The sequence below is a fragment of the Herpailurus yagouaroundi genome, unplaced genomic scaffold (genome assembly GCF_014898765.1).
Source record: "Herpailurus yagouaroundi ecotype Mexico unplaced genomic scaffold, PumYag 28, whole genome shotgun sequence".
In the NCBI taxonomy this organism is placed as follows: domain Eukaryota; kingdom Metazoa; phylum Chordata; class Mammalia; order Carnivora; family Felidae; genus Herpailurus; species Herpailurus yagouaroundi.
In genome coordinates, this window is record NW_024412376.1 from 82,022,450 (window position 1) to 82,034,568 (window position 12,119).

The window sequence follows — 12,119 nt, forward strand, 5'->3', positions numbered from 1 at the left end:
CAGTCATCTCCACCCCCCACCCCCCCCCCCCCCCGTATAGAAGTTTAGATGAGGTTAATCAGATACAAACATATTTTCAGATAGCCAGAATCTGCCTTGAACAATGTACAGTGAAATACCAAGCTTTCAAACTTTTCTTTGGAGTGCACAGAAAGGCAAAGCCTATTTACTATGCAACAAAAAAATGCAAGGAAATGAACATTTACATAGAAAAAAAAATCAAATTCTGAAGAAGAGTGTCAAGAGAAACAACAAAAGATTCTAGTCTTACAAAGCAAAATAACAATGTTGAATAGCCCAATCATTTTCTTTTCTTTTAAAAAAATTTTTTAATGTTTATTTTTGAGAGAAAGAGGGGGAGAGAGAGAGAGAGAGAGAGAGAGAGAGAGAGAGCGAGCAGGGGAGGGGCAGAGAGAGGGAGACACAGAATCTGAAGCAGGCTCCAGGCTCTGAGCTGTCAGCACAGAGCCTGACATGGGGCTTGAGCTCACGAACTGCGAGATGAGCTGAAGTCAGACCCTTAACGGACTGAGCCACCCAGGTGCCCCTAGCCCAATCATTTTCACCAAGAACTGGACAGTTGTTCTAAAGCCATGGATCAAATAATGTCTGTGTTCACTATCATTCAGCCATTCTCTCTAATTCTGTTACTTTCAGAAGACATACTTGGGAAGTGGAAATTTTTCACTCCAGAAGCATTTGTAAACATTTTGAGAGGATCTAAATAAACAAAGGCATGGGTACTACTGCATTTTTTGGAATTTAATGAGAAGTGGAACTTTTATGAATCTCTGTCAAACTTGCCTTTATGTCTAATACTTTCCCAAAATATTTGTATATTTTGGGCTTCATTTGAAAAAACATGTTTCTAGGGGTGCTTGGGTGGCTCAGTTGGCTGAGCATCTGACTCTTGATATTGGCTCAGTTCATGATCCCAGAGTTTTGGAATTGAGACCTGTTTTCGGCTCCACACCAAGTGTGGAGACTGCTTAAAATTCTCTTTCTCTCTCTCTCTCTCTCTCTCTCTCTCTCTCTCTTTCTCTCTCTTCCTCTGCCCCTCTCCCCCACTTGTGCTCTCTCTCTCTCTCAAATAAAAAAAATAGCAATAATTTAAAAATTAAAAAAAGAAAACACATTTCTAAATTAAATTATAAAAGGTGTTTTTTCTATCAACTATGCAAGGATAGATTGACAAATCTGGCTATAGTCTTTATAAAACATATACATGCAAAGAAGATCAATTTTGACAAAGTTCTTGACATGTTTAGAAGTTAAGACTCAAAATGGCAAATATTATTCATTTCTATAATGAACCAATATACAGATACGTTATTTACTTTTTAAAAACACATTAACATAATCAAACACATGAATCCATTACTTTTCCTTTTTTATACTCTAATATTTATTTTATTTAAAAATGGCATGATTGTTCATGTAAAATTAAATAAAAGAAAACTTTTAGTATCTGCATTTCTTTTTTGGATATTATCACTATTTCATTTCGTTATTATTACTGAAAATCATTTTGTCATATAGAAGAGGAGGGTTGTTCAAAAGTGTTTCTGTTGGGGTGCCTGGGTGGCTCAGTTGGTTAAGTGTCCAACTCTTCATTTTGGCTCAGGTCACGATCTCATGGTTCATGAGTTTGAGCCCCACGTGGGGCTCTGCACTGACAACGCAGAGCCTACTTAGGATTCTCTCTCTCTCTCTCTCTCTGCCCCTCCCCTATTCATACTGTCTCTCTTTCTCTCTCTCAAAATAAATAAACATTAAAAAAATGTGTTTCTGTCTTCTATCAGTTACAGTAAATACACCTCTGGTTACAAAAATACCAAATAGCTCTGCTGGTGTAAACTTTAATCTGTTAACTTCTGGTTGTGCTATCTGCACATTTTAGGGCACAACAAAAAGAGACTCTCCTGTCTAATCTCAATTCATCCTTAAGAAAAAGTGTATTATAAATAATTTTTTAGAATAAAATAAAACATTGAACTCTAAAATGAGTTTCAATTAAAATTTATTTTCATTTGAAAATTTTAAAATATCACTGTGAAATAAATTTTAAAAAGGTACCTAATCCTTTTGCATTTCCGTGTAGCTTGCAAGGGAAACTTTGAGATTCAAAAGAAGAATTTATTGAACGGCAGTAGGTTACAGAGATTATAGTAGAAATAACCAGACACCACTACTAATAACACGGTAGAAGCTGAGAACAAATGGAGTTAATCTCTGAAAACACATCTTTTTATTTTTTTTAATTTTTAAAATGAGTTTTATTTTTTAAGTTTATTTATTTATTTTGAGAGAGATAGAGCATGTGCGTGTGCACTCATGAAGGGGGAAGGGACAGAGAGAAAGGGAGAAAGAGAATCCCAAGCAGGCTATGTGCTGTCACTGCGGAGCTGGAGGCAGGGCTGGATCCCACGAACCGTGAGATCATGACCTGAGCCGAAATCAAGAGTTGGACGCTTAACTAACTGAGCCACCCAGGCACCCCAAAACACACTTTATATACTAGACCTCTACTGTAGAATTAGAACACACCAGAGTATGCAAGCATGCATTCCGTTGACCAACAGAGTGATGATGTCATCACACACATATAGCTTCTGGAAAATTCCATCATACAGTCAAAAGAGAGTGACAGTGAAAAAGGCAAATGATGTTTTAGGTTTACTATGAAGATCGTTTTGAACACAAGGACCCCCTGCAGGATGCCCAGGGATCCCCTTGTCCCTGGCCACATGTAAAGAACTACAGTTCTAGATGTTTGGATCTATGTTAAAAGTTATCTGTGAAAATCATTGTACACTTTTTACATTTTGCAACCCTAAAGCAGGTATTGGTAATTCCACATCAAGATCTTCCTCAGCCAAGACTTATTCTATGTCTTCTCATAAAGTTAACTCTTATCACTTTGTCATGTCATATTAATAATGGCAAAGGTAAGAAAGTGGAAGAATGGTGGGCACTTTTATTTCATGAAATTAATTAATTAATTAAAATTAGAGAGGAAATACACAATCTTGGTTCAAGGCTAGACTTTGTTGGTGTAGAATCAAGTTCCTCATTCCTTGATCCAGTTTATGACTGGAAGGAATGAAGATTTGGATGAGAACATCAACCTTCCCTATTTTCGGTATTACTGCTCCAGCTTAACTATGGGAAAACCTGGCTAAAGTGTCACAGGGACAAGGTCTCAGCTTCCTCTCACATTGCAATTATAACATTGCAGGGTGTGTTCCTGTTCCGTCTTCTGGTTGGAACTGCGCATCTCCAGAGCTCTCTCAAACATTGGGTTTAATGTGATAAATAGTTACAATTACATTGCCCTTTAACAAATCACTACTAATGTGCACTAATGTGCCATTAAGATTGGAAAGTTGTTAAATTGTGAAATACCTTGTGCTGAATGTCTTTGATTCTAAGATGCACATTTGGACACATTTTAACAACACTGAAATGAGAATGTGTTTTTCTTTCTTTTTTAAAACATTTTTTTAAAGATTTATTTATTATTTTTGAGAGAGAGCACACAAGCAGGGAAGGGGCAGAGAGAGAGGGGGACAGAAGATCTAAAGCGGGCCCTGTGCTGACAGCAGTGGGCCCCATGTGGGGCTCGAACCCATGAACCACGAGATCATGACCTGAGCCGAAGTCAGACGCTCAGGTGCTTGAGAATGTTTTTCAATCAAAGATGCATCAGTTTAACTGGTGGGATTTCCTCCCCCATTTTTGTGAAATATGTTTTTGTTTATATTTCTTTTGATATAATTACAAATGCTTATTTCATGAGGAAGACTAGAATGTATTTCCTCTTTAATAGTTTCTATATTTTTTCTATTAAAAGATTTACAGAATCTGGTGATAATTTATTACATATATACATATATATTTTTTTCCTGAAATGTGCATTTCCACATTAAGTGCCTCGTAGCAAATAGGAAATTAACATTAAATTATTTTCATGTAAATTGTTCAAAAGTTTGCTTTCCTTTTCAAAAAAAATCTCTTTTGGGGCTCCTGTGTAGCTCAGTGGGTTAAGCATCCAGCTTCAGCTCAGGTCATGATCTCATGATTGGTGAGTTCAAGCCCAGCGTCAGGCTCTGTGCTGACAACTCAGAGCCTGGAGCCTCCTTCAGATTCTGTGTCTCCCTCTCTCTGTGCCCCTCCCCTGCTCCCACTCTCTCTCTTTCTCTCAAGAATAAAATCAACATAGGGGCGCCTGGGTGGCGCAGTCGGTTAAGCGTCCGGCTTCAGCCAGGTCACGATCTCGCGGTCCGTGAGTTCGAGCCCCGCGTCGGGCTCTGGGCTGATGGCTCAGAGCCTGGAGCCTGTTTCCGATTCTGTGTCTCCCTCTCTCTCTGCCCCTCGCCCGTTCATGCTCTGTCTCTCTCTGTCCCAAAAATGAATAAACGTTGAAAAAAAAAAAAGAATAAAATCAACATAAAAAACCCTCCAAAATCCTCTTTTGCTTATGTTTTCAATTTGATATTGAGTATTTAATTTTGTTCATAATAGGTTTATTTTAGGACAGTGGAACTTATAGAAGAGTCCATTGAAGGGTCACAAGGTCTGAGTTTCTACTTCAAAATTAATGGATTGCCCATATTTCTGAAAGGCTCAAACTGGATCCCAGCAGATTCGTTCCAGGATCGAGTAACCTCTGACTTGTAAGTTATTGTTTTTTTGTTTCTTCTTTTTCTTTTTATTAACGGTCCCACAAAGCTAAAGAGTTACTCATTTTTTACTTTCTTTGGTTCCAGTGAAAGGAACTCAGAGAAAAGACAGAATTCTGGGATGGTGGAAACTTTAGAATGGAAAGGATTTTTAAATCATATATTCAACTCTCATGAGCTATAGATAGTCTTAACAGCTAAACTACTAGAGACTGCTGAAACCATCCAATTTTTAAAAAACTATTATATATTTCCTCTGGAGGAACAAGAAAGTGTCTCGTGCACATTTTGGATAGTTAGTTCCTGGAAAAAAAATGATTAAATTTGGCTTTTTTTTAAAAAAACAAAAACCTTAAATATTTCTGTGCATTCTTTTTAAAAAATGGAAACCCATATTTACCTCTTCATTCTGAGCTCTTTGCGTATTCTTTTACTTTTACCTTAATAAAAAGAACGTTAAAAACTTTACAAATTTAAATCTAGAAAAAAAAATAAAGTGTTTATCTGAAGCTTTGAGAATAGCACTTTACAAGAAAATATTTCCTGATTGTGATAGTAAAAATGAACTTTGTGAAGTGAGAATAAACACATTTAACTTACTTACATATGGATACATATGCATTGTAGCATATTATTTGGTGTTTAGAATTTGCCAAAAATTGTAGTAATTTGCTTTTACTTTAAACTGTGTAAAAAAAAAGAGAGAGAGAGAGAGGCAAACTGTAAGACAGACTCTTAACTATAGAGAACAAACTGAGGGTTGCTGGAGGGGAGGAGGATGGGCTGGATGGATGAGGGATGTTAAGGAGGGCACTTGTTGGGATGAGCACTGGTGCTATATATAAGTGATGAATCACTAAATTCTATTACTGAAATATTCTTTTATATGTTCTTTTATATGTTAGCCAACTAGAGTTTAAATAAAAACTTGAAACAAGAAAAATAAAAATAAAAAGATAGAGAAAGGCAAACCTAGAATCAGACTCTCAACTATAGAGAACAAACTGATGGTTGGTTACCAGAGGAGAGGTGGGTGGACTCACGGATTAAATAGTTGATGGGTATTAGAGAGGGCACTTGTGATGGGCACAGGGTGTTGTACTTTTTTTATAATTAAAAAAATTTTTTTAATGTTTATTTATTTTTGAAATCAAGAAATGTGAGATCATGACCTGACCTGAAGTCAGATGTTTAGCTGACTGAGACACCCAGGAGCCCCAGGGTATTGTACTTAAGTGCTGAATCACTATATCATAAACCTGAAAGTAACAAGACACTGTATGTTAACTAACTAGAATTTCAATAAAAATGTATACAAAAAGAAAAAAGAAAAAGAAAGCCCAGAAATGGACTCACGACTGTATGATCAACTAATCCTCGACAAAGTAAGAAAGAATATCCAATGGAAAAAAGACAGTCCCTTCAACCAATGATGTTGAGAAAACTGGACAGCAATGTACAAAAGAATGAAACTGGACCACTTTCTTATAGCACACACAAAAATAAATAAATTCAAAATGGATGAAAGACCTAAATGTGAGACAAGAAACCATTAAAATCCTAGAGAAGTCAGGCAGCAACCTCTTTGACCTCGGCCATAGCAACTTCTTACTAGACACATCTCTGGAGGAAAGGGAAACGAAAGCAAAAATGAACTATTGTGACTTCATCAATATAAGAAATTTCTGCACAGTGAAGGAAACAATCAGCAAAACTAAAAGGCAACCTTTGGAATTGGAGAAGATATTTGCACATGAGATAGCTGATAAAGGGTTAGTATCCAAAATCTGCTATCAAACTCAACTCCTCATACTCAACACCGAAAAAACAAATAATCCAGTTAAGAAATGGGCAGAAGACGTGAATAGACACTTTTTCAAAGAAGACATACAGATGGCCAACAGACACATGAAAAAATGCTCAAAGTCACTCATCATCAGGGAAATACAAATCAAAACTACGATGAGATATTACCTCACACCAGTCAGAATGGCTAAAATTAAGAACATGGGAAACAACAAGTGTTGGTGATGATGCAGAGAAACGGGAACCCTCTTACACTGCTGGTAGGAATGCAAACTGGTGCAGCCACTCTGGAAAACAGTGTTGAGGTTCCTCAAAAAGTTAAAACTAGAACTACCCTATGACCCAGCAGTTGCACTACTAGGTATTTACCCAAAGGATACAAAAATACTGATTCGAAGGGGAAACATGCACCCCAATGTTTATGGCAGCACTATCGACAATAGCCAAATAATGGAAAGAGCTCCAATGTCTATGGACTGATGAATGGATAAAGAAGTGGTGTGTGTGTGTGTGTGTGTGTGTGTGTGTGTGTGTGTGTATGTGTATATATATATATATATATATATATATATATATATATAAAATGGAATATTAAGGAGCCATAAAAAGAATGAAGTCTTGCCAGTTGAAATGACGTGGATGGAACTAGAGTATATTTTGCTAAGCAAAATAAGTCAGTCAGAGACAATACTGTATGATTTCATGCATATGTGGAATTTGAGAAACAAAACGGATGAAAGTGGAGGGGAAAAAAGAGGCAAAGCATAAAACAGACTCTTAACTATAGAGAACAAACTGAGGGTTGATGGAGGGAAGTGGGTGGGAGATGGGTTAAATGGGTGATGGGTATTAAAGAGGGCACTTGTGATGAGCACTGGGTGTTGTATTAAGTGATGAATCACAAAATTCTACTCCTGAAACTAATATTACACTGTATGTTACCTAACTGGAATTTAAATATAAACTTAAAAAAGAATTAAAACAAGCAAACAAACAAAAATGAACTGTGTATATCGTCTTGAATTTCATATGAAAGTGAAATTATTCTCCAGACATAGACACAGATAATTTACTGCCTCTTTTGCTTTTCAAAGTTCCTCTCCTAGCTGGCTTTGGCAGTGGCTGTTCACCATAGCTACGCCAATTAGTGAACCTGCCCATGGATGCCTTTGCTGAAGCACAATGCTCTGGGTCCTTGGTCAGCCAGTTATTGGGCTTCTTGGTTCCTCCCTGGGCTCCGTTCTGGAAATGCAGGTAGATGGTCTTAAAGTAGCTGTTAATTGCTAGATTTTCCTGTGGGTCATGTGAATAGGAATTGGAAAGATGAGAAAGGAAACTTACTAGAGAAAGAAGCATAGCAGGTGCCCTACTTATGATGGTTCAGCATGATTTTTTGACTTTACCATGGTGTAAGAGTAATACACATTCAGTAGAAATTATACTTTGAATTTTAAATTTTGATCTATTCCTGGGCAAGTGATCTGTCGAACAGTAATCTCTCATGATCCTGGGCCGTGGTGGTGGCCTCAGCTTCCAGTCAGCCACATGACACTGAGGGTGATCAACCGATACACTCACGATCCTTCTGTTCCCATGTAACCATTGGTTTTTCATGTTCACTATAGTATTCAGTAAATTACAGGAGATATTTAGTACTTTATTATAAACTAGTCTATGTGTTAGATGATTTTGCCCAACTGTAGGCTAATGTACATGTTCTGAGCACATCTAAGGTAGGTTAGGCTAAGCCAGGATGTTCAATAGGTTAAGGTGTATTGAATTCATTTTCTAATTAACAATACTTTCAATTTATGATGGGCTAATTGGGATATAATCCCATCATAAGGTGAGGAAGATATGGACTGGAAGAATTGAAAAAAAGAGATAAAAGTAAGCTAGGTACTGGGATGCCTGGGTGGCTCGTTTGGGCGTCCCACTGTTGGTTTTGGCTCAGGTCATGATCTCATGGTTTGTGAGATGGAGCCCCACTCTGACAGCACAGAGTCTGCTTGGGATTCCCTCTCCACCCCCCCCCCCCCACCTCTCTCCCTTCCCTGCTTGTGTTCTCTCTCAAAATAAATAACCTTAAAAAAAAAAGTCATGCCAGGAACTAATATGCAAAATTTGATTTTTGTCTTATAATTTGCAATGGTTATATAAAATTAGCTCATACTTTCTAAGGTTTTACAACTATTTTAAAAACAGTATAATAATAACTGTGAATTTAGAAGGCAGAGAAAAGGTATAGCCCATAATTTTTCTAGATTTGCTTATGTGGTTACAGTTAATGTGTATATAATTTCCACTTTCTCCACTTAGCACTGTATCCAAACCATCAAAATTTCAAAATGTGTTTTTCTAACAGAGGTTTGAAATGTATTTATCAACCAGGATGTGTTTTTTAAAGTACTTTTTAACACCCCCAGATTTCCAAATTAACATTTGTTTTTTAAAATTTCTTCTATAGGCTACGGCTCCTTTTGCAGTCTGCTGTGGATGCTAACATGAATACTCTCCGGGTTTGGGGAGGAGGAATATATGAGCAAGATGAATTCTATCGACTCTGTGATGAACTGGGAATAATGGTGGGTAGCTGACAGCATTTTATTGGTTGATATGTTACTGTATCCTCACTTGGACCTCCTGTGTTCTAAGTGGGTGATATTGCTCGTTCCTTCTTTTCTCAGAGCTGGAAATGATATTCCACTTTTTGTGGAGGAATAAATGGCATCTTGCAAGACCTGAACCATAGCTGATGGCGAATATCATAATTATGTAATGATTTTTAAGTGGTAGACATTCTATATATTTATATATTTGTAATTTTCTTTGTGATATGAGGGTATGATTAAATCTATTAAAATGTTTTACTTTAAGGAGATCCAGCAAGACCTATAGAGAAGAAAAATAATAAATGAAGAAAAGCTAGGTTTCATATTGTATTTAAGTATCCCAAGGATGTTTTGCATTGGTGAGGGTTAAGCAAAGGAAATGCATTCTTTTAGTTCTAGTATTACAGGTCTAACATAGAAAGCACTCCAGAGAGGAATAGTAATTATAATAATATTGATAATACTGATGGTCATAATATGGCAATATTCTATCATATTTATTGAATGTCAAGCATTGTTCTCAGTGCTCTGCATTTATTATTTTATTTCATATTCATGTCTATCCTACGAAGTAATTTCTCTTGTTCTCCATTCCCACAAACGATAAGGAAACTGACACGTGGAGGAGAGGTTAAATAACCTGAAATCAAGGTTGTGACTCAGGTTGACTGGTTTGGGGCCTGTGCTTTTAACCACTGCGTCATAACAACCTCCCTAGAAATGAACTTATGTGGTTTCGTTATGAAAATGTCCATGTAGCAATCCTTTTGGCCATGAAAAGTTAATTCCTGTATAAACAAAGACTGTTTCTTAACAGTCTGGTCCATCTCTCGATATCAAATTCCCAGTGAAAATTAGAGTATTGCAGTGTGGAGGGGCAGGGGGGAGGTTCTTTTTTGAATTTCATATTCCTCTCAACACGCTCACTGTTTCCTGAGTTGAATACCCCTCTCTTCACTTTCTTTTCTCCCTACTTAACACTTTCTCCTCTCAGATTCCCACCCCCCCAGTTTTGTGCAATTCTGGAAGGTCGTGCGGTCTATGAGAGCCTTTCCCACTGCTTGAATCGCAGTATTGCTCAAATGATCCCACTCATCAGGCTAACTTGACTTTTCATTTTCCTGAAGGATAATTCCCAAAGTTCTAAATGAAGAATTTCTTTCAGTGTAATAAAATCTATGGAAGTGCTTCATTGCCTTTTATTTTATTTGATAGGTATGGCAGGATTTTATGTTTGCCTGTGCTCTTTATCCGACTGATCAGGGCTTCCTGGATTCAGTGAGAACAGAAGTTGCTCACCAGGTATGTTATTACCATTCCAAGCAGAAGGAAAATGCTTATGTTTCATTTTGCTTTTTATTAAAACTCTCTTCGTTTTTTCTTTTTCTTTTCTTTTCTTTTCTGTTCTTTTCTTTTTCCTTTTCTTTCTTTTTTGGTTGTTGTTCTCTTTACTAAATCCCATGAAAATCACAATCATATAATTGACTTCCCTGGTCTAATAGCTTTAACATCACTTACATGCTGCTAACACTCAGATTTATCCCCAGCTCTGACTTCTCTGCTTGAATTCCTGGTTCTTCTATCCAGCTGCCTGCTTGGCACCTCTACTTGTAGGTTTCAGAGTCCTCTCAAATGTAACATGTCCAAACCAAATTTGCATTACCTTCTCCAAACCTGCTTTTCCTGCAGTTTTCCTCACCTCAATAAATGGCAAAGCCGGTCTTCGCAAGTCTCAGGTCAAAAAGTTAAAGTCATTCTTGACTCCTTGATTTCTTCTGCATTCCATATGTATACACCTATATTTATAGATCTGTAAGTGCAAGGAAGTGATTGTAATGTAACTCTGTCCACTGAAAAGGACTAGAAACAATGAACAACCTAATAATACTGAGTATCCTTTTATTGAAATAATTTTTCCTATTAAGAGAAGGGCTTTGGGGGAGGGGCCAACATGGTAGAGAAGTAGGGGGATCCAAACTTCCCTCATCTCTCAAACAAAGTAGTGTTGAAGCCAAAGGACTTTGAACCCCAAGGGTCCAGGAAGAAAAGAAAAGTGCTTCTTAGAGAAATGGCTGATTCCGGATCTGAGACAGCAAATATGCTAGATAATCCCGGAATATTTTGACATAAGATAACAAGGAAACTATCAAAGATATGTCAAAAAGAACTTGGACAAGGCTATCACCAACCAATAGCAGTACAATTTGAGCTCAATAAGGATAAGGACGTCAGTGGATTGAAATCCATCAAGTATGTTAAATTCCATGATTTCATCATTATAATGTCTGTGGATGTACATTTGTGTGGAAAACCAAAAGAAACGCAAGGAAGTGATTAGTACAATACTCAAGTTAGTGGTTACTGTTGGAAGGAGGAAAGCATTGTAATTACAAGGGGCGCATGAGGGGGGTGCCTGGGTGGCTCAGTCGGTTAAGTGTCTGACTCTTGGTCTCAGCCCAGGTCATGATCTCATGGTTCCTGGGTTCGAGTCCCACCTCGGACTCTGCACTGATGGTGATGGCACAGAGCCTTCTTGGGATTCTGTCTCTCCTTCTCTCTGCCCCTCCCCCACTTGTGCTCACTCTCTCTCCTTCCCTCTCTCTCGCTCTCAAAATAAATAAATAAACTTAAAAAAATAAATATAAGGGGTGCATGAGGGCTTCTGGGTTTCTCTTTCTTGGTCTACCTTGTGATTACAAGGCTGATTGCCTTATAATAATTCACTGTGTCATAATTTTTTTTTAATGTCTGTGTTTTATTTTTTTAGAAAAAGATTTAGAAAGTACAAATGAATCATCCCTTGCTCCGAGCCCTCCAGATAAAGATCCTCATCATGCCCTATCCTGTCTCTGCCGGCCTCCTGGCCCCATCAAGCATTCTCTTCCTGTGCCATCCTTGCTCTGGAGTACTTTCTCCCTGTGGACCTCTCATTTTTTTCTGGCACACTTGAGCATGACTTTCTCTGGGAAGAAAGCCTTTCTATATTTGCAAGTCTGGATCATATCATTTGCCCTTTGTG

At 37.5% G+C, this 12,119-nt stretch overlaps 1 protein-coding gene across 4 annotated transcripts in view; it reads left to right on the forward strand.

The window, feature by feature from the left end:
• MANBA (mannosidase beta) overlaps positions 1-12,119 on the forward strand; it is a 113,293-nt gene that overhangs the window by 61,444 nt on the left and 39,730 nt on the right. For all 4 annotated transcript variants that reach the window (XM_040477296.1, XM_040477311.1, XM_040477305.1 and 1 more), the window contains exons 8-10: positions 4,525-4,676; positions 8,956-9,073; positions 10,316-10,402. In XM_040477296.1, the coding sequence (XP_040333230.1) occupies positions 4,525-4,676; positions 8,956-9,073; positions 10,316-10,402 (357 nt within the window). The remainder of the gene's footprint in view (positions 1-4,524; positions 4,677-8,955; positions 9,074-10,315; positions 10,403-12,119) is intronic.